The 23,959-nt window shown below is 29.9% G+C and overlaps 1 protein-coding gene across 5 annotated transcripts in view; it reads right to left on the bottom strand.

Moving 5' to 3' along the window:
- LOC120344578 (proto-oncogene vav-like) overlaps window positions 1-23,959 on the bottom strand; it is a 57,002-nt gene that overhangs the window by 8,853 nt on the left and 24,190 nt on the right. The window contains exons 15-22 of one of the 5 annotated variants that reach the window (XM_078112807.1): window positions 18,156-18,289; window positions 17,920-18,003; window positions 16,170-16,219; window positions 15,975-16,035; window positions 14,169-14,296; window positions 9,149-9,208; window positions 8,560-8,580; window positions 3,264-3,457 (exon numbers count right to left, since the gene is read on the bottom strand). In XM_078112807.1, the coding sequence (XP_077968933.1) occupies window positions 3,264-3,457; window positions 8,560-8,580; window positions 9,149-9,208; window positions 14,169-14,296; window positions 15,975-16,035; window positions 16,170-16,219; window positions 17,920-18,003; window positions 18,156-18,289 (732 nt within the window). Of the gene's footprint in view, window positions 1-3,263; window positions 3,458-3,985; window positions 4,108-7,639; window positions 7,700-8,559; window positions 8,581-9,148; window positions 9,209-14,168; window positions 14,297-15,974; window positions 16,036-16,169; window positions 16,220-17,919; window positions 18,004-18,155; window positions 18,290-23,959 lie in introns of all 5 variants that reach the window. The other 4 variants (XM_078112806.1, XM_078112809.1, XM_078112808.1 and 1 more) reach the window with 4 other exon arrangements.

Below are 23,959 nucleotides of genomic sequence, written 5' to 3'. Positions count from 1 at the left end.
TCAGTAGGTTATTTTAAATAGCCAGTAAGTCACTTGCATAGTATTTTGCGATCAACGTACAAAATAAATTATTTCGCTTAATAATCAATATTAATATTCATCTAAGCTAAAAACATAAATCAGTATGCAAAGTTAGTACTTCTAGATCTACAATATAAACAGCACACCTGTACACTAGAAAACTATAACGCATTAAACTTGGACCAATAGTAATCTATTGATACATATATAAAAAGTGTGGATGTGTTATGTAAACGGTTTTGTTCTGTATGTCATGCATGATATGTGATGGTATGTTTGATGCAAAATAATGGAACAGTTGGATATTATAGGACTCCATACACCACCGATCCATCAAGTTGTCCCAATGAGTACCCAAGTCCATCGCACTGAGAAGATGAAGAGAGAGAAAATGTATCAGTTATCAAAAAGCAATCGCAAAGAATAATGAGAGAGAAAAGTCGATAAGAGGTCTCAACCATATAACGAACCACAGTTGAAAAAGAAAGAGGCGCTTGCTAAAATGTCATCATCTGGTGCAAATTGAACTGAGCTATTTAACCTGATCTTTTAATATCATTACATCAACATATGCTGCCATTAAATTTTTCAATGTCTGGTTTAAAAATGTCTGACTGATAGAGGTTATAACGTTGATTCTAACTATAATGGAGTCTCAGTTCAAAAATCCCTGGTTCATAATATGTGTCCACTATCCCACTGAGTGTGTGATAAATATGGCAGGCAGCGCTCCAGAAGTGTGTATACCAATATGAAGGTAACTAATTTTGTTCGCCGTTTTTACATCGAGTTGTTCGAAGGGACTGAAGCCTACGAAAAGGGGGTATATGCACTCGACTAACACAGACAGTCCCTGAACTCGTAATAGAACTAAAATGAGGAAAATCGGAATAAAATTGTGGCCTAACCCTAACCTGGTAAACACACTACGGGAGTACCTAGCAGGCAATGCTAATTCAGGAAGTTATCAGTTCTCCCTATATCAGTAGATGTTTACTGACCCGTAGCTTTTCAGAGTGGAAGCTCGAAAAATCATAAAAAATAAAAAATGTTTCAAAAACTTGAGACTGATCAAATTTTCCATTATGCTTCGAAACAATACACATTTGTTGGAATTTCCAGAAAAATTTCCTTTATTTTCGCTGCACGTAATCATAATCTGAACATCACCATATTGTTTATATACATCTGGATGCACAACATACCGCTTTCCACGCAATTTAAAATTTAAATAAACCGAATCCAATCTATCATCTTATATGTAAAATTTTGACAGTAAGTAGGATAATTCATTATATTATCGTGCTTTTTTGTGAAATCAAATATAATATTATTAATAAGATTTTTAGTTTTTACGATTTTATATTCGTGGTATATATCTGCTTCTAACACACTGCGATCTAACTGGATTATGAGGTTTGGCAAATAATCTATGTATGAAATTGGATTATCAAGTTCTGTTGAAGATAAAATACTTTCCAGAACTTTCTAAATCTTCTTGTATTAATAAGTATAATACTAGATTGTCTTTGGAAAACTTCAAACGTCAAGTGAGTTCAAGAAGAAAAATTGAAAGTGAAAATGACCGATGCGGCACTCCTTTTATTTGATTTGTAAGATGACAAATATATCTTTCTATGAAGAATGATGTCAGTGATAAAACAAGATCGATTTAAAAGAGTAAAATCCAGAACATTCTTTGGAGTGAAAAGCAATTAGAAATAACAAGATTGTGGGAAACATTTAATGGAAAAAATCATGCAACATAATATATTTTCCCTGTAAACCTGTCTAAACTAGAATAATCCGGTCTGACTTTGCCTTTTTCAACTATTCAATGGACAGATATACTTTATCACTTCTATACCTTAAAACATGAGCATTCCAATTATAATTACTGTCTTCAGCTGAAGTTCATTGGAAACATTTATAGGTAAAAAATAACTAATGATGTCTATTTTTATGGTAATTGAATTATATTTTTGTATTTTTCCAAAAGTTTAACCAAATCCAGATTTAACAGTAAACATCAAACACTGAGGATTATAATTACTAATATCTCGCATGGCCCAGAGTTATTTAGACTAAAACCAATTTTTCGATCACTTTTTTTATAATAAAAATCAATTTTATATTTTATTTTAAACATTAGGCTAAAAAGCTCGCCGCTTTCTAAGAAGCAATCTACATACCAAACAAACACTCGATCCTACGCACTAATTGTAAGTTTCAGTCAACAGTTAGTACATGCCTCACATTCCCTGTCGATAGCGTAAAACTATAATATTAACGTACATGTAAATCCATGCTTAATGTTAATAAGCTACTTTGTTAGTAAGTTAATGAATTTTACCGATAATAAACAAGTGTTTTTGATTACTAGATCATCAGATTACAAGACTCAAGAAAAAGCCTATAAAAACCAAGTCCATGCATCTGAAGCAAATAACTGGCTAAGTAATCCTATGGGCTGGTAACCGGACAAGAGGCCGTGGTTCACCATTCGATTAAGTCGTATTATCGGCTTTCCTCTCCAATTTGAGTGCCTCCAACTTTGCTCGGAGATGAATCTCCTTTACTCCTAATATGACAATTATTTGAGGAAATTCTCAAACAGCGCAATTTTGAATGTTAAAATTACAATATGAAAAGTATTATTCTTACTTTATAATCATTTTTTGTATTAAAATATAACTTAAATATAGTGTCCAGGAATGGTTAAATCATCCTACAATAGGAACTACTGGTAATTCTAATCTATTAAAAAAATAATTTTTTAACCTTTAATTAACAAAAATCGTTCAAAAAACTTTCAATTTTTGATATCAGTCATATGTGGACTACTCAATATAATAATTTTTCGAATTAATAATTTTGATTATGCTTGAATATTTAAATTTCTTGAACATTTCTGCGTACCACAAAAAGGTATAATTCAATTTATTTAGTTCATGTTGAATTCAAAATTTTTTTGTTTTTGTAAAAATTGATAGCACTTGTCAAAGCTATAAAGAGTCTATTCAGTACCATATGACTTCAGTATCGAAAGGTGCTATTAAATATCATACCATCATGCATTAAGCTAGCTTAGTATAACATGCTATTCTCTCTCCTAATTTTCAACTAACACTACTAAATAGAAAAGAGAGAGAAGTTAGAAGAAAGAAAGGTATTGTGAGCATTCCACCATGGCAAGAGGATTATTATGCAGATGATATCAGGAGTGCCATGTATATTAATACCAGTAATAGTTCTTTAGCTGTTCAGGACTGGATGGACATGGTTTTGGGGTATCAAAGTTTTCTTCGTGAAGTCGGTGATGACTATTCTCTTGCGTAACAATAACTGTGCTTGTCGTGTTGTTATCAACTCCATGTTGACGCTTGATCGCTTTAAATTGATCCGCATGACTGCTGTAGTGTGCTTGTGATATGTGCTGCGTGTGTCATAAGAGGTAAAAAAAATAAAAAAAAATATATGTTAATATAAATTGAAATTTGTATATTAAAATAAATACCCCAATTGAAGGACATAACTGCTACTATTGTGACGTTATAATAATCACAAAGTAACATATACCAGTAACTTCAATGTTCATTACATTTGCTAAAATGACCGAAAAATGTATCGTTCAAATTTAACAATGGAAACGCAGATTCAAAATTTAGAATTATCCAATCGTAATGCTTCAAGATTGAAATTTGACTAAAATTTCAGTTGGTGTCTCAAGATTCTTTTTAATTTAAAAGCGAGAGGAATGAATAATTAGACCAAATGAGTTATGTTTTTAAGCCATTTTGACATACAGTTCTCAATATGTCCTAAATTAGGAAAATTCAAATTTAGCATTGCGTATAACGACAAATTTTTCAATAAAATCCATGTAAGGCGAAAAATGTAATGGTCATTAACGTTAAAGATTCACATTGAAGTTACTGGTCCTTCTCATGAGGTATTTTCATACCAGGGTGATTCTTCCATGGGCTGATTATTTGAAGAAGATTGAGATGTTCTTTGTCTGGATGGGGTAGGAGGACTTCGTATCTGAGCTTCCATATAACTTTGTCTAGGAGCTCTCTGAGATTGCTGTTGGAATTTTTTGAGTTAGAAATTTGAAAACTCTCATTTGTATAGTTCGCAATAACATAATGATTTCAGTTAAATTAACAATTCATATAAACAGCAATATAATCAGCATCAAAAATTATCACTACTAAAGAATCGATGATATCAAACAAAATTATTTTTATTAATTTAAATTTTTTTTTTGCAATGAAACCATAATAAGTTAAATTTTACCAAACTGCAAAATATAACCAATTATATATTTAATCAACATGACTTGGAATTTGAAAATGTATAATACCAAATAATTTGGACGTACCTATTGGTATGATACAAAAGACAACTATTTTCCATCTCAAATATGACAATTAATAAATATCACTGTTCGCACACACAATATCATTTCATATTCTATTCATTGTCTCAATAAATTGTGTCTGCCATAGACATTGGTAAGACTAATGAACATTTCTTTACTATATTGAATATATAGCCTTAGATTTAGAAAAAGCACCAAAAATTAGAAACACTGAATTACTAGTACTAACAACTACACTAACAACATACAGGCATGCATTCTACACGTATTTAGTATTGTTAATACACAATGACAAATCAAATTCTAAGCTTCAATTTTCCCTGATTAAAATCTATTATGTGGCGAGGCATGACATGGTGAAACTATTTAATATAGTAAAAAAAAAACTAGGGAAAAAGCCAAACGAGTTTAGTTCAACCAACGTTTTGATTAGTTCAAAATATTGGCTGAATTATATCATTCGCTTATTTCCCGTTGTGTATGATTTGCTATGAGTAAGCCCAGCAGCAACCAATCGCTATTATGAACTTCGACCAATTAAACTTCAGACCAGGGTGATCCAAACCCAGACGACATGTGGCCCGGTCATATTTGCTGGAGGGTAATCAAAAAATCGTGTTCGGTGTTGTGTATAATAAAAATTACAAAAAAAATCTTTTTTATATTGTTACATCACTGATGTTATTAAATTTACTTGCGTTATTATGGCTAGCTGCCACAACCAGCGAAGTTGATTGATTTGTTTGGTTTGCCTAAATTGTTAACTAGCTTTCTATCTTTCCTGTTTGTTTTATATTGCGCTGTCACTAATGTAGCCCGCTAAAAATGCGAAAATAATTTTGTGGTCACAGATGCTGAACACCCTGGACCACCTTGTTTTAGACAGGTTTTAGAAATAGTAATTCAATCTATCCATATTACTTAACATAATTTAATTTCCAAAATATTAATTTTTTTATCTTCGATAAAATGCCATAAATTTTCAATTTTTTTTTTACACTAATGATTTCATAATAGGAATTATCTGTAACAATGAGTGATGTATGAGAAATACAAAGCAATACAAACAGCTTATCGATGAAAAATCATATAGGAGAAAAGTACCTTGAAATTTGTAAAGATAATCGTATTACAACAAATTTGAAAAGAATTTTGACTTTTATCAACAAAGCGGTCGAGTTCATTTTACTATTTACTTATTTATTTTAAATCTAGTTATGCAAGTTTTTGATGAATATTTGTAGAAATAAAAATTGTTTGATTGTGTTTCGGATATAAAAATAATCACTATTTCACATCAAAACTGATCTTGACATAATACATCAAAATCTAGAAAATTTAATCCAAATTTGAATGAACATTGAAATTAACAATATTGGAAAAGAAATTAATGAATTTTACTTCAAAGGAAAATGAATTTTACTTTAATAACTTTGCAATAGTTTCAAACTTTGCAAACAATTTTTTCTAATAAAAATTAGAAGCAGGGTTGGAAAAGAGTTGCGTTCCATATATTTATTTATTTCATTAGGATAACGTTAAGTATGTGAATTCAGTTGCATTCAGCTTATTAATTAAAAATAAAGAATTGATGACTATGCTTGCATATGATATATCAATGATATATCAATATGATTTGGATTAAATATATCAATATATCACAAAAAAGTTGAGATCAAACTTGATTCATTGACGAACAAAAACGTATAGAACAATCAATAAGGTATAAGTCACACAGGCGTAAATGATGTACAAAGTTCACTTTTTTATTTTTCAGAAAAATAAATTTTTCTTCTTCTATTTTTTGATATATATGATAGCAAGAAACTTTAGAAAGGCGGAGATATTGAAAGGAACAAGAATATGCTCTTAGGAAAAATCATCTCACATACATTGATTTTGCCGTGAATACTTAATGAAATTAGGAAGAACGTTACTCGCATAATTCATTCATCAATCATAATTAGCTTGTGCAAATTAGGTTTGAGTAAGAGTAACATGGATATCAAATAAAACCAACAAAATGAAGTGCTATCACTTTAAAATATTGGAAAATTTAATTCTTTTTTTAACAGTGTTTACGAAAGCTAAGAATGATGAACTGAAAGTTTGTTATTAAGGTATTAAGATCGCCACCAAGCAAGAAATTGATATATGAGAAAAATAAGCCGAGTGCTGACAGAGATTACAGAGAAATTTGATTCCCAAGTGATTGAGTACAAGGATGAGAAAAGCCGCAGATTCTCATTACCACATTATTATCAAGATAACGTTACGATATCACTTCAAAGTAGAAATGTTTCGTGGAAATTTGGTATCGAAAAATTTTAATCTCATTTTCGACCTGACATGCCACGCGATATACAGGAAATTTTTTTTTCTCTGAAGAATTTTCGAGCAAAACATGCATTATCATTGTATTAGAGATTTTTCTATGAAATAGAATGCCATCTTCAACAAAAATGCTACTAGATTGGAATAAAAATCTAATTCTGATTTATATGTAATTACTACAAATTAGCAGCAAGAAAAATATATATGAACAATTTTGGATTTGAAAAACTTTCAAACTTTTGATAAATTTCGAAAATATAATTTACGCTCGTTAACATAACATTTTAAGAATTTGAGTATGATTGATACCCAGGAAGAAGCGGATGTAAAAATATTTATTACCGGAGTTTCTCGTTCAATAGAAAATTTCTCCATAATGGCTTTTAGCGTTGTCAACAATACTTAAATTACCTTGAGAACGAATACTAATGCGATAATAACAAAATGGCCCTTTTTTAAAATCCTATACTATCATTGCTCGTAAAAAAATTAGAAGTTTATAGCCTGAAAAATCCAGCAAGTTTTTATAACAGGGTGACTCCGAAAAAGAAACCTATGAATTTCTCTGTCACTTTTACCAAAATGAAGAAAATTTATTTAATTTTATTTACACAAGAAACTTCTGTTTGTGTAACCAAAAATTTTCAGTAAACAAGGATATTTCCGGCAAAAGTTATTTTCTCTATAGGATATGTTCCAAATGACATGGGTTCTGTTTTATTTTTAGGTCGCACTGTATGTTTAACTAGAGCTCGATAATTTTAACGAAGTTCAAGCTCAGTTTTATAATAAACTATTTAGGCTAAAAAATTTGTTAAAAAAAGACTAATGCCATCACCACTTTCATGCATTATACTATCACCTACAAAAACTAGTCACCAAATAAAAAAAAATATCTACCGAAGAATCATCACTGGCACAAACAAAAGCTGGGTTTCCCTTTTCTGTATTAACACCGATCTAGACGATTCACAATAAAAACAGAAATAAAATCAAAATTGCAAACCAAAAATTAAATACAAAAACAAACTGGACGATCATATTATGCATTTAAAAAAAAATTTCTAAACCAAAATAAATTCATAAAAATGAATGTCCCCAAATAATTTAAATACTTGAATGATATTTGAAAAATTAAGACAATATGAGAGAATTATTGTAAATATTATTTGAATATGGGAATTAGAATCAAATCATCAATTATGCTAAATCATTATATTTTGATACCACGATTTTACTGCGTAAAATAAAAAAAGTTTCCAAAAAGAACAAAAAATTCAACACTTTGGACATGTTAACTCGTTAGTTAATAATATACAAAGTAAGGAACAACATATTAACAACTACAATATTCAGATATAGTCAATCATATATTACTAAATAGTAAATGGTCAGTGCAGCTAGAACTAGGCATTCACCGAAAATTTGTTATTTACCAAAAATAAGTTGTGATATTTACTGGAAATTTACATGAAAATGGATCGATTTAATATTTTTTCTAATCCAAAATGCTTGAAATATATTATTCTAAATGATTGCCTCCCTAATAAACACTGAATAAAATAAAGCAAATCTGCTTGAGATATATTGAGAACTGAATTGAGAATTGTAACAAATTGATGACAAATTTTTTTTGTTTGTTCATAATAGGACTTTATGAACATCTTGTACTATACTGTTTGTTATACAACAATACAACTCAAAGAAAAAACAGAAAATATGACCCGAATCTGAATATTGCATTTGTGTGATAGACAGGCCTGACATAATTTTACATTTTCATTTTACAACGCTGACACAATTACGATCGTTTCACTCACCATGGTATAGTAATATAAAAACTTGATTGCAAAAAATTAAATTGAGAATTTAATTTTTAACGGAATTTATGTGAAATGTAAATAAGTGCAGATCATAATTTTATAGTGATTTAATTATTTAAAAAAAGATTGTGATGAAATAATCAATTCTAAAAGTGTGGATGACACACAACAAAGAGGATTGCAAATAATTTAAGAAAAATTACTGTGTAAATCTCCAAAAAAATCTTTTACAAAGATAAAAACAGCTATTTTTAAAGTTATATTATACAAGGTATCCCAAAATAAATGAAACCCATCAATTGGATTACCAATTTTGTGGATTTCATTTATTTTTGGACACATTGTATACGCAGAAAGTGACATTTACCATCTATTAAACGCGGCCCAATAATGAAACATACTGACAATACATACTTCTTCTTTGGGCCTTGTGGGATCAGAATGTATTATCACCCTATTCAAGAATGAAGCTTTCGCAGAAATTCATTTCCAAATTTATTTTAAATTTAAATGAGAATCGATTTGATTTGTATATGCAAAATAGTCCAATAAATACCAAAGAAAATTTCATATAATAAAGTCTTACCGGGCTGACATAGGATGCAGGAAAATATCCAATTTTATCGTAATTCGCAAATGATTTCCCCTGTAAGAAAAATAGGTACAATTTAGAAAAATACAAGAAAGATTTCATGAGAGATAATAGTATAAAAATGAGGCATGTCTATAAAAAAGAAAATTGGTGTAAACTAATTTCCCTATCTGATCTTATTTTGTGATATATTGTAGCACGCGAGACGTCCATAACGTATCTTACACACCCGCCTGTAATTTGGAACTATTATTAATAACTGCTTTCTCCTAACGTTTGAAAAGGCTTATTTCGTTCTGAGTTCACATAGGGCTGTAAAGATTTTTGAAACGCGTATTTTGAAATATCATCAACCAGACATGATCCATAGATAAGTATAACAAACAGGCTTATTTTAATAGTATCCCATGCATGGTTAAATAGGATTTTTGACACAATAAACACAACAATTTCAAGATGTTATTGAACCAAAATGTAGCATTTATGATTGTCGTGTTTGGCAATTTACAATTCAGTAATATCCCAACAGAATGTCATATTTTTTTTTTATCTACTATGATTAAATTGACAATTTTCACGATTTGAAACATGAAAACATAATTTTTTTCAATTATTTTTGATAACTACAATAACGGAAAGGTATGCGGCCTGTAATTCTGAAACCGTAATGCCTATAAAGACCATCAGTCACGCAATGTTTAATCTCGTTACTTGGTTACATGAAATAAAATGCGTGAAATTTCTTTGTCAAAATGATTCAGTCTAAACTCCACAATAACAAATTTTCAATTTTTTTGAGGAAAATACAACAAAAAATGATGATTTTTACCAAAAAAAGTTTTATGAAATTTCATGAAAAAATAATTTTTTTGTTAAAAAACAAAAATTTGTAAATAAAAAAAAATATATTTGTGGATTACAAAAATGCCTAAAACAAAGTTTCATTTATGTTTTTATCAAAAAAATGGCATTACTTTCGCTTTTGCAATAAAAATAAACTAACAATAGTACAATCCTAATGACATGATGACCAGATTTGAAATTCGAGTTAGTTATCAGACAAGCGGTTACACGGTTTAATTTTGTAATGAAATATAATACGGGAACAGGATATTGAATTATATTTCAATTTCTAGTTGAACGTAGATGAAAATTTGAAAAAAAAAATGGCCGCCAAAGTTGACAAAACCATCCAACATAAGTATCACCACTAGACTTTATATAAGTGTTGTAATATAGTTAAGCGGTGAGGCTTATGGTCAAAGCGTTAATTAACTATGATGGCATTGCGGGCTAAAATCTTGGGTTCAAATCCCATACCCACCACCTACCCAGGGTGTAACAAATTTGGTAGCTAATGCCGAATTAGAAAAATTCCGTTCCTTCCAAAATATAGTAGCTTTTACCTAGTGTTGACTGCTTGTGCAGAGACTTGTTTGGAGGGAAAGGCATATAAATACGTCACATGAAAAAATCAGAAATGACTTAGCTTTTTGTTAATAGATAAATATAAAACTTTGATGGAATTATGACGTTAAATAATTTTGTATCTTATTTCACTTTATTCTACCTAAATAAATTAATGATAATCGTTTTAAACAAAAAATTTAATTGTGGTAAAAAGTGACATGGAATTAGAGATAACATTGTCCCAACCTACATTTTAAACTGATGAACTTGTCTACGGCATAATTGAGGATGCGATATTAAGATAATGTCAATGTACATAAATAAACACAAAATTTTCGTCTCACAATTTAATGACATTTCATCAAAAAATTATTAAATTTTAAGTTAAAATTGTCACGAAATATTGAAATGAATATTATAATATACTTTTTTTGAATAATTTTGGGAAAAATAAAATGTATATGTTGAATATACTATCTAAATTATGGAAAATGAGACTACTTGTGCTAGTAATACTTGGACATGATTTTGAGTAAAACTAGTATTTTTCTATTTTCAAGTGATATACATACTTCTACAAGTAACTTTTACTAAAGATTTTAAAAAAAGTTAAAGTCATGTCCAAATGACTATGAATACATCTTCTAACTACAAATTTAAACACTAAGTTCTTATACCCCTTCTTAAGGAAATTTTCATACAAATACCTTATCGAGTTCAAATAAACATTTGGCTCTGACTAATGAGGAAAAATTTGATTCTAAAAGTTTGTTTTTCAAAATAAAATATTTTTCATGTGAGGAAATATTATTTCGCATAATGTTCGCTAAATATTAGTCATATAATGCCTGAAAAAACAATGATTTCACAACTTTTTTCAGAAAAATGGAATGTCATTATTTATTAATAACATAAATAAAAGAGAAAGTAATTGAAATCTATTGACTGCGAAATCCTAGTTATATTTTTTAAAATTAACAAGTATTTTACATTAACAAATAGCAGTATTCTTCTCTATCGTAATCCCAGGAATTATTTCGTAATCGTTCGCTTAGGATTTATTTTAAATGTCGGGGCGGGCGACCGGTACCAAACCAGGGTCAAACAATGTTTATAAAAATAAAACCCTGGAATTTCGCTGACTTAGAGAAAAATTACACAATGACGTAGATTGTCATAATTCATTGTTTGTTTTTCATTTAAAAAGGCGAGGTTTCTGCTAATGACTAATACCGTGGTATCCATGAAGATATCACAAAAAGATTGAAAATGAAACACGAAGGAAAAATTTAATTATAATATTCAGATCGCATGAAAAGTATTAAATTAAATATTAGCCAAAATGCGCAATGGAAAATATAGCCTATAACGCATTTTGAGTTTTCCCCTTAAAATATGAAATTTTGATTGAAAAATGTATTTCTAAATTAAAAATAGGTGAACAAAACGACATGTTAAATTATAATTTATCTGTGCTGAATTTTAACTTAAAAATATTGAAATTACTATTCTAGAATCCAAAATACCAAGTTTTTTGTTTTTTTACGAATCCTTTTCTAGCTGACTCTGACTATGCCCCATTATGCGCCGCAATATTGGTTAATTTTGCATCATTTATCATTTTTAATCACATTTTATATATTTAGTTTAATTTAGTTTAAGACTAAGCATGGCATAATATGAAATAAAGACCAATTATACTTTATTTATCAATGGCCAATACTTGATACTGAGTAATAATATAGGCCTACATAGAAATTTACTAAATAAAAGTTTAATCTAAAATGGGCCAATTTTTACAATTGCATTATGTGTTACTTATGTATTAAACAGGCTTGATAGTATTTAAAAAATCATTTTTAAATTGATAACAATGGTTTATTTGTTGCATGTTGTTATCTCTAAATAATAATAAAAATAAAACTCCAAGAATTCAAGAATAACGTGTTGACACGAAAATTGGCACGAACACAAACAAATAAACGAATATTTTAGTGACAGTCTGTATATTTTAAAACTGATTCGATTAGCGTTAATTGTTATTGTTTAAGTGACACCAAGATTCTGAGTAATCTTGAATATCCACCATCGTAATACGAAAAGCCAATTTATTAAAATTCGATTATCTTAGTCAGAGAGGTAGAACGGATGAATTAAATAGTGAAAATGATCGTCAAAATGAAAATTTGGTTTATCAGATTTAAGTTAAAAATGATTCAAAGTTTGGTCGAAAAAAATTGAATATGAATTTACCTCTCAAAAAATTGTACGATTTAGGAAAAGGAATTTTTTAAAAAATCGACAATAAAAACTTTCTATCTCCATTTGCGATATAATTTCCATTAGGGTTTGAAAAACAATTCGTTTCGATATAAAATTTGATACGTTTCATACTTGCATAAGTTTTAACATATCGAGTCAAAAATATTGAACATTCAAATTAAAATGGAGTAAGATACAGTTCCCATATATCCTATCTTTATTTCTATCATAAAAATAAAAAACAGAAAATTAAAAATACTATTTCTTGAATATTTAAACTAATTTGAGATGCTCTTAATAATTTATACAAAAGTTTCTAAATTTTATTTTATTCTAATTACTATTTCAGATAAATTACTAAATACAGATTATAATAAAATGGTGGTATCTATTATTTATTTTCCTATTACAAAAATTTATTATTACATCTCCTACAAGCTACAAGATCGCCATTCGAGTCAGTTTGAGATATAAGAAGGTCATTATTAAATTAAAAGACAGATAAAAATTAAGCGGTGAGGTCGAAGCATAACACAGAAAAGAGAATTTCCTAGAAATTACCGATTGACGCAAACTAAATCTTATCAGAGAGCGATCTTTCAACAAACGTCGATAAGATCGAAAAAAATAATTAAAACGAGGAAACAATGTAAGCTGCCGGTAAACCAAAACATGTTTTTTTGCTTTGTTGGGGCGTATTATCATGTTTGATCAAATTTGGCCTTTAACGTTATTATTCTTATCCTTATCAATATCAATAGATAATTTTGATGCTATCTCCGAGGAAATGTAAATAAACCCCCATATCAGGGGTAATATATGCAGATGGCTCAAAGGAGGAAGGGATTCTTAGTAACCCCAAAAAATTAAAATGTTATTAAAACATGGTTTTGAGTTGTTTTCGCAATAAAGATGCAAGGAATTAATGCATAATAAGATTATCAATAGATGTAATCAGTAATGAAAATTTTTATGCATAATTCTATGTTTTGACACAAATTGTGCAAAATTAAGTTTTAATTTCAGCAATTGCATAAATTTTGGGAAGAAGTGAGAGACATGCTAATTTATTCAGTAATATTTGACCAAGTCATTTTTTCCTGATAAATCTGAATTTTTTTCTCAAAAACGATTTTAACCTATTTTTTTAAATTCCATAATATTCTGTGTAGTGATGTCGCATTTTTTAACCTTACTTTACTGAATTTTCGTTCTGTGTGTCTATGTGGCCTATGGAACTAAAAATCACAGATTTTAAATTTATTAGATTATCAATTCTACAAAATTTGTTACTGTTACATAACAAAAAAGCACAGAGACTGATTCTAGAAATTCTACACACCTTCCACCAGTCTGAAGTAACTTGTTCCAAAACTTCGATCGGTTCGCCAATGTTAAAAGTAATGATAGGAGCATTTGGGAAGGGCGGTGCCGGTGTTCCTGTATATTGTCGATGTGCCTTGTAACTTACTGAAAAAATGATGATATAAAAATGTTAAAAACGTAAATGACAATTTCAATTATAGTCAAGTTAAAACTAAATCGTTTTAAATAAAAATAAACCTAATGAAACCTCACTGAACTGTAAAAATAATGGTATTGTAATAAAGAAATAAGTGAAAATACGCCACAAATAATACAGCCCCAATTCAATGATTTAGCATAAAGCAGGCAGTCAATCTATCAATAATGAATCAAAATGCATATCCTTACTTATTATGGTATTTAAAAAGGCCATTAATTTAAAAAAATTCCCAAAAAATCTAATGTCTTACAAATCTTACTTTAAAAATAGGATAACAAGATAGGCTGCTGTTTAAAACAGGAGGAACAAATGGCAATCGTCTACCTTAAATATATAGTGATAATCACGTTCAATAAATTTTCATTTCGAAGAACCAAGAACATTTCATAATGCTAAAAATTATATTTGACAAGCAGTATACAAAATATATTATGAAATATTGATGGAAAATAAAAATTTTATGCAAACAAATTTCGCAATATTTTTTGCAGAAATTATAAAAAGCGCTCTTTCATACCCATTCATTCGTCTTCATACTTGTCAACATCGAAATATTTTGAGGCGAATTAAAACCAAAGATTAAAATAATGACGCACATCAGATGATTTAGGCCGCATATTTTGTTCTGGAGAATAGGACTGTCAACTTTTAGATTACGATTGATCACTCAAGTGACAGGTTAAGAATATTTATGTGCCACGCAGTGGCCTAGTAGGTAAAGCATTAGGCTTAAACATAGTGGCATCGTCAGGTTCAAATCCCATGCCCATCACCTCACGCAAGGTGTAAAAAACTGGGTAGATAGTGCCAAACCAAAAAGATTCCAGACCTTTGTGAATATAGTAACCCCTTGTTTGTCCGCTTGGTTATCCAGAGACTTATTCAAAGCGAAGGGCATATAAATATGCAGAGAAAAAAACATCATTTCCTATTTTTATTTTATTTAATTTCAACAAAATGTAAAAAATAATACAAATCTATTTTTTTAATAAGACTGCTTCAAATTTAAACAAATTGATTCTTTTATAATGACAATTATTTTTTTAGATCTCTTGACTCCATAAAGTCATAGGGCTTACTTCTTACAATAATGCAGTATATTAATAAGACATAGCATAAATAGATGGTGTCTCGTAAGCAGGGTTTTGAAGAGGTCATAAAGCAATTCAAAAAGACTGTTAAATGCAATCTGCTTTATTATTTTGAAAATCCGAATTTATTATTGCTGCAATAATATGATTTAGATACAATTCGTAAAATATACATTAATATTAATTTAAGTCCTAGCAAAGATATCCGAAGAAAAATCCAATATCGAATTTTTTCATCATTACATAAGGTATTACCAGTATTAAAAATAAAAAAAGTCTGAACTATTCAACCAAAATTCAAAGAAATTGGTTTGATAATAATTAAAATCTGAAAATTCGAAAACAAATGTCTCAAAGTTCACTTCTACGAAATTTGAAATAGAGTCAGTAATAAAGTTTACTGCTGTTAATTAAGAAGCAATGGATTAAGAAAATATCGCCACAACTATTTCATGAACATAATCTTTTCTGTTAACTGATAGCAATCTTTGATAAATCAAAATAAAACAAAGACACGCAACCTTTAACTTACATGATCCGACTGTGATCGATTGACTGCTGGGCGGTTTTTGTGCCTGTGAAGGATTTGGCCTCTGCGAAAAAAAAAACTTTGGTCAAATTTTGTGACTACTAAGTCGCAAAGATAAACACAAACACATGATGACAGACAGGTGCAAACACGAATACATGAAAATTTGCAAATATATATACAAAAATGACGTGTTACCTTTCCGCCACGCTGTGGAACAGGTGGTGCCTTGTCTTTGTTTCGACCAGCTAGAAAAATAATCGAAAAAAAAAATTAAAAAATTAGCAATATACTTCAATTTTTTTTTCATCAAAATGTCATACAGGGTGATTCAAAAAATCAGAATCCATAAATTACTTGATTACATCTAAAAATATGAAGAAAAAAATTATCCGACACATGAAAGCTTGAACTTCTGTTTTGTATGATTGTACCCAAAAGTTTTAGTAACTTAGGGACTTTGCACAAAAGTTAGGTTCTCTATAATATGTTCCAAATGAGATGGATTCTTTTTTTTTGTAGGTCTTATTCAATTTTTTCTATACATTTATCCACGCTTATTGCTCTGGAAAAGTTCCAGTACAAGCAAGCAGCTCCCGCTCACAAAATATGGTCATATTATAATCTTTTATTGTTTTCAACATAAAGATGTTTAAAAATTTAGTATATCAAAAATTCAAACAGTAGAAGGTATCGTTTTAGTCAAAAATTATCAATACTGCAGTGGAATCAAAATACCATGAAAATTTCAACAAATTACAACACCGTTCGGGTGTAGGTAAACTTTTAGAGATGAATTTTTACAGTGCAGAAAGAAACAGTTCCAATTTATATTATTTTGCTACTATGGTACAGTTTTTAAAAAAGAAATTTGTATGAATTTATCTAACTGTCAGATATCAATTCACGTCTACAAAATGAAAATATTCTAACTTTTCTCTCAACTTCCTAAACTACTATATAAAACATAACAGATTCCATAAATGTATTCAATACTCAATTCATTTTTAAATTTCCCTGTATATTACAATATAAACTTTATCATGAATTATTCTCAACAGAATATATAAACTCTTTAAGTTACATTCTTTGAATACTATTATTGATAAATTTATGTGTTTGTCAAAAAGAGATTCACTACCATTCTCTGTGATTACTCTGATTAATCCTAGACCAAAATAAATTTATAGTGAATCACATTATCACAGCTGTATAAGTGTATGGATATAATTTTTGACTGACAAGCATGAAATCTTAATGCTAAGAAATAACCTTACAAAACATCTGATTAAGAGTTGTAAGTAAGGTAGGAATGGGAAATTGAATGGATTTTGTTAAATAAGATAAAGAATACTGCTAAATTGTCAATTCAGATTCCAACTTACTGTCTTTTCTGTAAAATTTGCTATTTTTTTTAAAGTGAAATTTATACTGAATTTCACCAAGTAATATATTTTTATTTTATTATGAAATATATTATGTACTTGAAATATTCAAAATAGGAATAAATCGTGAGATAATATTATAATACATAAGTATTCCGATATGATCTTCCCTAAATTTATTGAAAAAATAGAATTATAAAAATATACATTGAATATTATGATACTAACGCAGATATAAATTTATTTATTGGCTTGGTTTACCATAATACAAAGATAACAGTATCAGATTTTAATTACATTTTCATTCTGTTGAAAGATATTACTTAAAAATATTCAAAATAGAAATAAACGTAAGATATAATACTATAACATCTGGATATTCGGATTTAACGATCCCGAAATGGGCTGGGGAATCGAGTTTTAAAATTCTAATGACACTAACATTTATGTAAAAATTGTGACTTGATTAACAATAATACATCAGATAACTATAAAGTATAAAATAATTTGCTTGGGTGTAATTGAGTGAAACAAAAGGAACATGATCAAGGAAACAGGCATACCTTTTGTAGATGCATCTATTGCTTTATCTTCAATCAATTTGAGAGTGTCAGCGAGACATTGTTTGTGGCATCTGGCATTGGTAACTGTTGAAAAAAACCTCTTGATTCTTGACATAATGATGATCTACTGCTATAATTCTAATTCGACTATTCTATTTAACTGTTTAATATTGATTCAATTAGTTTTATGAAGGTATCAAATTTTCAACATAGCCAAGTAGGAATGACCCCCTCACCGGTGCATTCGTATCCCTGGTAAAATATCCCTTTGAGAAGGAGCTGACAACTGCTGCATGTTGTGGGTTCTGCGAAGGTCTGCATCTCGAAATTGTGCTTCTTCCCCTTTAGTGCCCGAGGGCTGATGTTATCACTAGGTCGAAAAAAGGCCAAAAGATCTTAACAATTGATGGTATCGGCGAAAATTCGTTGAGTGACGGAAAAGCAAACAATTTTTCCATCCGATACCGATCTCATCAAAATAAAAATCGCCAGATTATTTTACTAACGTCACTGGTCATTATCGCGTTACGGCCACAAGAAAGCGGAATGAAAATATAACGATTAAGACGTCATAGTATGCTTTCCTGGAATCAAGAAAACGATTATTTGGATTGTTACATTGATTATTTGTTTTATCCGCCATTATTACGATAAGACATAAATTAGGTCTGGGAAATACGAAGAACAATACACTATTAGAAATAAAATTAAAAATTTTTAAAAAGCGTTTACGCAGAAATGAAAAAAATAAACAAGGTTAATAATAAATACCGAAACTAAATGCTTGTAATGACACGTATAAGTACAGTGTGTTCTCATTGACTGAAACCTATAATTTACTAAAGAGAAAAGGCAAACAGCACGTTCCAATAAAAGTCAGCAAAATGATTCATATAATGAGATTATAACAAGTAATAATAATAGTATGATAAGAATAGTTACATGTTAATTTACGATCACCTACCTTATTGTTCGAGTGGTTGCCGTCCCGTTGCATGTTACATATATATTTAACTCCATCGTTTAAAATTTTAACAAGCCTATTTATGGCTTAAGTTAATCTACTTTACCTGACAACAAAATGGTAAACTGTAGTTGTAACTTATTCTAAAGAGCTTGATTTTTAAACCCTCTGCTTCCAGAATAAGATAAGAGCTCGCCTCTCTCCTTGAGATATTTCAAATGATCAAGCAGAAACATATGAATGACGGTATTCATTATCTGAGCCTGCCTAAGGGCAGAGGATTACGTTCTGGCATCCGAAGCCTGTGACAGTCTTTGGCACTATCTCACTTTTCTATCATTCCTAACTGAAATGAGATAACACTCGTTCTCGTATAATTGTTGATTTGTTTACGACCCGATAAAGAATACGATAAACAAATAACAAGCATCTCTATAATGTCAACGTCGGTATCAAGCAAGAGCGAGGAATTCATGAGTGATGTCATTAGCAGAACGAAAAAAGAACGCCAGCCACTTAGAACTTACAACCGCTAGACCGCGACACTCTAGAAACCTCAATCTTCAATAGGAGAAAAGGGATATGAAGCTCGTGAACTTATAACACTACAATTTAATCCGATTTTCAGAGACCTTCCATGAAAGCAAACACTGAACTGCTTAAGTGTGTCTTACTAATTCATAAAAAACACAAAAAGTTGATGTTATGGTATTAAAAGTGAAACAAGGGATAGGCTACTTAATTTTTGATTAATGTGAAAAATAATACACTAATCTCAGTGTTGTACTAAATTGGCTTTTTTGGTTAGAATAGTGAAATAATTGTTCACATAAAAACGAAGAGGCGTCAATGATTATGTCTATAAAGACAGAAGAAAATCACTTTGGTTACATAGAAACACTCAAGATACGGAAACACAGCAGACTAACCGATGTTTATACCAATGCAAAACAAGACTACAATTTACTGTAACGCATGTATTGCTATTAAAAACCTAATCGAATCAATGTACAGAAGCGAAACGATTTAAGAATGTAGATAGTAAACAACTGACCGTCACCTTAGGCATCAACGAATTCGATAATGGTTCAGTTAGGTACACCAAATAATTAATTTTTATGACCTTGTTACCTCTATAAAACGTAGATGATATAAATATTTACCAACCGCACATTTTTTCGAAACCTTGTTCAATTGATATTCAATAATTACGACTTAAAAAACACTTTCTCACACGAAAACTAACAACAAATAAGTGGGTATTATTTCACAATCGTGGCCTTGACTTAAATCACCAGATTAAACAGAACGCAAATCTTAAAATTCTATAACTCTATTATGTGTACATAGTTGAGCTTCGTTGAAAAGATTCGTCTTTCAATGCGACACACATTTGGCTGATGTATAAGTTTCCGCTAGGTTGCAAAATGCCAAGAACAAATAACGGATTATCCTTACAAAATAAACAATTCATTCACAAATCGAAACGACAAGGAGAAACACAAACAGCACAACAAAAATATTAAAATACCATTCTTGCTGCAGCATAGATACAGAAAATTGCAGCAACAAAGTGTGTGTCTAACTGAACTAAAATTCCGAATGGTTTTACATTTATGTAAGTGAAAATTTTCAAATAAATATATAAGCTTGCAATTTTTTTACACTTATTCACACCTTTTGCTCTGAACAAATCCCCGCACAAGCAGCCACTGATATCTAATGATATGTAAGGAGTTACCATTTTTGGAAGAAACAATATCTATCCTATTCGGCATTGACTACCCAATATCTCACACCCTGGATATAAGGTGGCGGGTGTTGGATTTGAACCCAAGAGATAACTTGCAAAACCATCGCAGTTAAGTCTAACGACTTGGAGACTGTAGTGCTGACATAGCAAACTATGGCCTGTGGGCCAAATCCGACCCGTTGGGTAATTCAATCTGGCTCATCTGATGTTGCCACAACCAACTAAAACCAAATTTTGACGTTTTAGATGAAAAATAGCCCATGAAATTTGTTGAGATTGCGATTAAACTTATGTTTTGGCACAAGGTTTTTTGTTTTCCACTTTTAAATATTGGGTGCTCCCGAAGTATGTGAACCAAGATGGCCGACACCGGAACGTAGTATGTGTACCAAGTTAGGGTTAGGCCATAATTTTATTCCAATTTTTCTCATTTTAGTTCTATTACGTGTTCGGGGACTAGCCAAGTGACTCCCATAGTATTAGTACCTGAAATTATGGCTTAACCCTAACCTGGTACACATGCTACGTTCCGGTGTCCGCCATCTTGGTTCACATACTTCAGGAGTACCAAATATTTTACTGTAAATATTATTCACAAAAATGAAACTTTTTACATCACAATTATTATGGCCCACCAGTCAAGGTGGGCAAAATTGGTGGCCCATGATCCACAAAAAAACTTGCCCACACGCCACAACTGCTATAGTGTCATTGTGGGTTAAAATCCTGTGTTTGTCACCTACCCATGGCGTAATAAATTGGTTATACTATGCCGAACCGGAAAGTGATTATGAAATTTGGTCAGGAATTCCTAAAAAATAAAGGATTAACTATTAAAAAAAAATTAGTTTGTTTATCGCTAAATATCAAAACATCGAGTGACGTTTTTTTTTCAATAAACTATCCACCTTATTAAATATGATAAATGAGGAATTATCTCTAAGGAATGAGAACTGTATATCGTTACGCAATTTACCAAGAACTATTAAAAAAAATAAAGTATTTTAAGGTAATTTATCACATCATTAACAAATCGAATTAAGACTTTAAAAATGGATCATACATGAAATGTCCTATTGAATGTGGCCCATAGATGTTTGGTACAAAAAGAACCTTGTCAACAAAGAATGACAGGAGGTAAGCGAACAAATGTTTGTGACATGTACGGTTCACACGATAGATAGGTCAATAAGATAATTGAAGCAAAAAATTTATGTTATCATTTTTATAATTTCAAATTGATTATTTTGACAATAAACAAAAAAAGTGTAATTAAAATTCTTGCAAGTCAACACTCATAATACAACATTCATAGCTTTATATAACATCAGACAATTAGAAAAAAAAAATTACGCAGTTTACACTTCATCCAAAGTAGATGACATCTACTTAATCTAATATAGTGGGGCGCGCCCCATGTTAGATTTGATCTTGCACGCCTTATTTCATATATTTACATTTTGAAACTTTATTCCATTATTTACGTTCCATCCTTGTTTTTTTGCATAAAACATACTTTGAAATTACTATTCGTTATTTGCAGCTTATTGCCAGCTAGTTATTTTTGAGGGGGGTGTGAGACAAACTCCAAAAAGGGTGACTTAAAAAGTATGAGAAGCATTGATCTAATATTATTATTTTATTTAGGCTAAACTAAATCGCTAATAATAGGATGTAAGACATTCTTTAAAAAACTTCTAATTTATTATATCTCATTTGAAGCACTCTATTTTTTCTCGCTAAAATATCATTTTTATCATTGTTCCGCTGAATTAAATATAGCTGTTCATATTCATTTCGACTGTTACAAAGCTTTCTGGCATTGTTGGCAGTTTGAGTGAGAGAACGTGACCTTCCTTTGAGAAAATTTTGTTGGAATTGGACAAATATTACAGACTTACCGTTTCTCCTCTGCAATGCTGCTACCGTAAATACTATATAAGTGTGCGCAAACAATTTTCAAGTGTTTTGATAAGGGATATCCAAATCGAATCGATACTATATTAATTTTATTTCATATTCTTAATTCCTGGTTTTAGTAATACTTGGTTTCGTGTGTAAACTATCATTTTGAACAATTGTAGCGCGCGTCATAATATAACTAAAAATGCTTTTATAGTTATTTCTGAAAACTGTAAAAACAGAGAACTAATTAAATTCTTTTTTTGCATTGCCATGCATCTGTTTTTTATTTAAAATATAGTACATATTAAAAAAGATCATTTTAGAATTTATTCAGGAAACCAAAATATTTGATTTGGTAATGCCTGGGTATGTAACCGTATGATATTCGCTTTTTCACTTCAAATTTGCTAATTAATTTGGTAAAATAAATGTCATATCCAACATTTAAGTATCATTGATCGTGGTATTATCAATAAATACAGGGTAACGAAAAAACATAAATTTCTTAATTAATTCCGAAAGAGAAAAAAAATTATTTAACACTTTAAATTCAGTTGTGTATGATTGTACCTAAAATTTACAGTAATCTAGAACCCTTCACACAAAAATTATTATTTTCCTGAAGAAATATTTTCCTACTTTTTCGTGATTCTGTTGTTTATGGTCTCCCTGTACATAAGCATAAATTGCAAAACAAAATTTGAGCTATTCGGATGTGGAACTACATATGCTATATAATATATGCTCTCTAGTCTTGGATCTGACTCATTCACACGACCACAGCAAATATCTTCAAAGTTCTCAACTTTTTTACAATCACGAATGAACCTACAGTATTTTCCCTATTTCTACACTACTCAATATACTTACTGCACACGCTATATCAGACTAATCTATTCTTAAACATTATTTTCCACTTTACGATAGAATGAACTCGTAAGTTGTATGAACACACAAAAGAACTCGGAAACTCGAAACCAAAACATGTATCGGGTGAGTGATTCTGTAATTCTACACACTAATGGATTTTCTTAACCTCTTAATAAAGACGATAAATAAAAAGATTCAAATTCAGTAGTATGGTGTGGCGCCGTTGGTTTTTTAATCCAAACGTTTTGGGATTATGGCACATTAAAAACGCTGCGTTTCTCTATTATTTCAGTAGGATTACAAGATTCTCATGTGAGAATATAAATACAAAACAAAGCTTCTACCCATCCCATCTAATCCAAGAATGTCTGCTATCAGATTAGATTTTAGATCATAATATGCAATCTATGCCGACATTGATGTCGAGGGAATTACCGGTAAGCCTAAATAGCATTTAAAATTAATGTTATTAAAACGGGTTTTGTTATTTTAAGAATTCTGACAAACCAAAATTTTCAATGCGATAAATTTTGCTATTCTTGATGTTC

The sequence above is a fragment of the Styela clava genome, chromosome 5, assembly GCF_964204865.1.
Source record: "Styela clava chromosome 5, kaStyClav1.hap1.2, whole genome shotgun sequence".
Taxonomy (NCBI): Eukaryota; Metazoa; Chordata; class Ascidiacea; order Stolidobranchia; family Styelidae; genus Styela; species Styela clava.
Note: the sequence above shows the minus strand (reverse complement) of the source record. Positions and strands in the feature narration are given on the sequence as shown.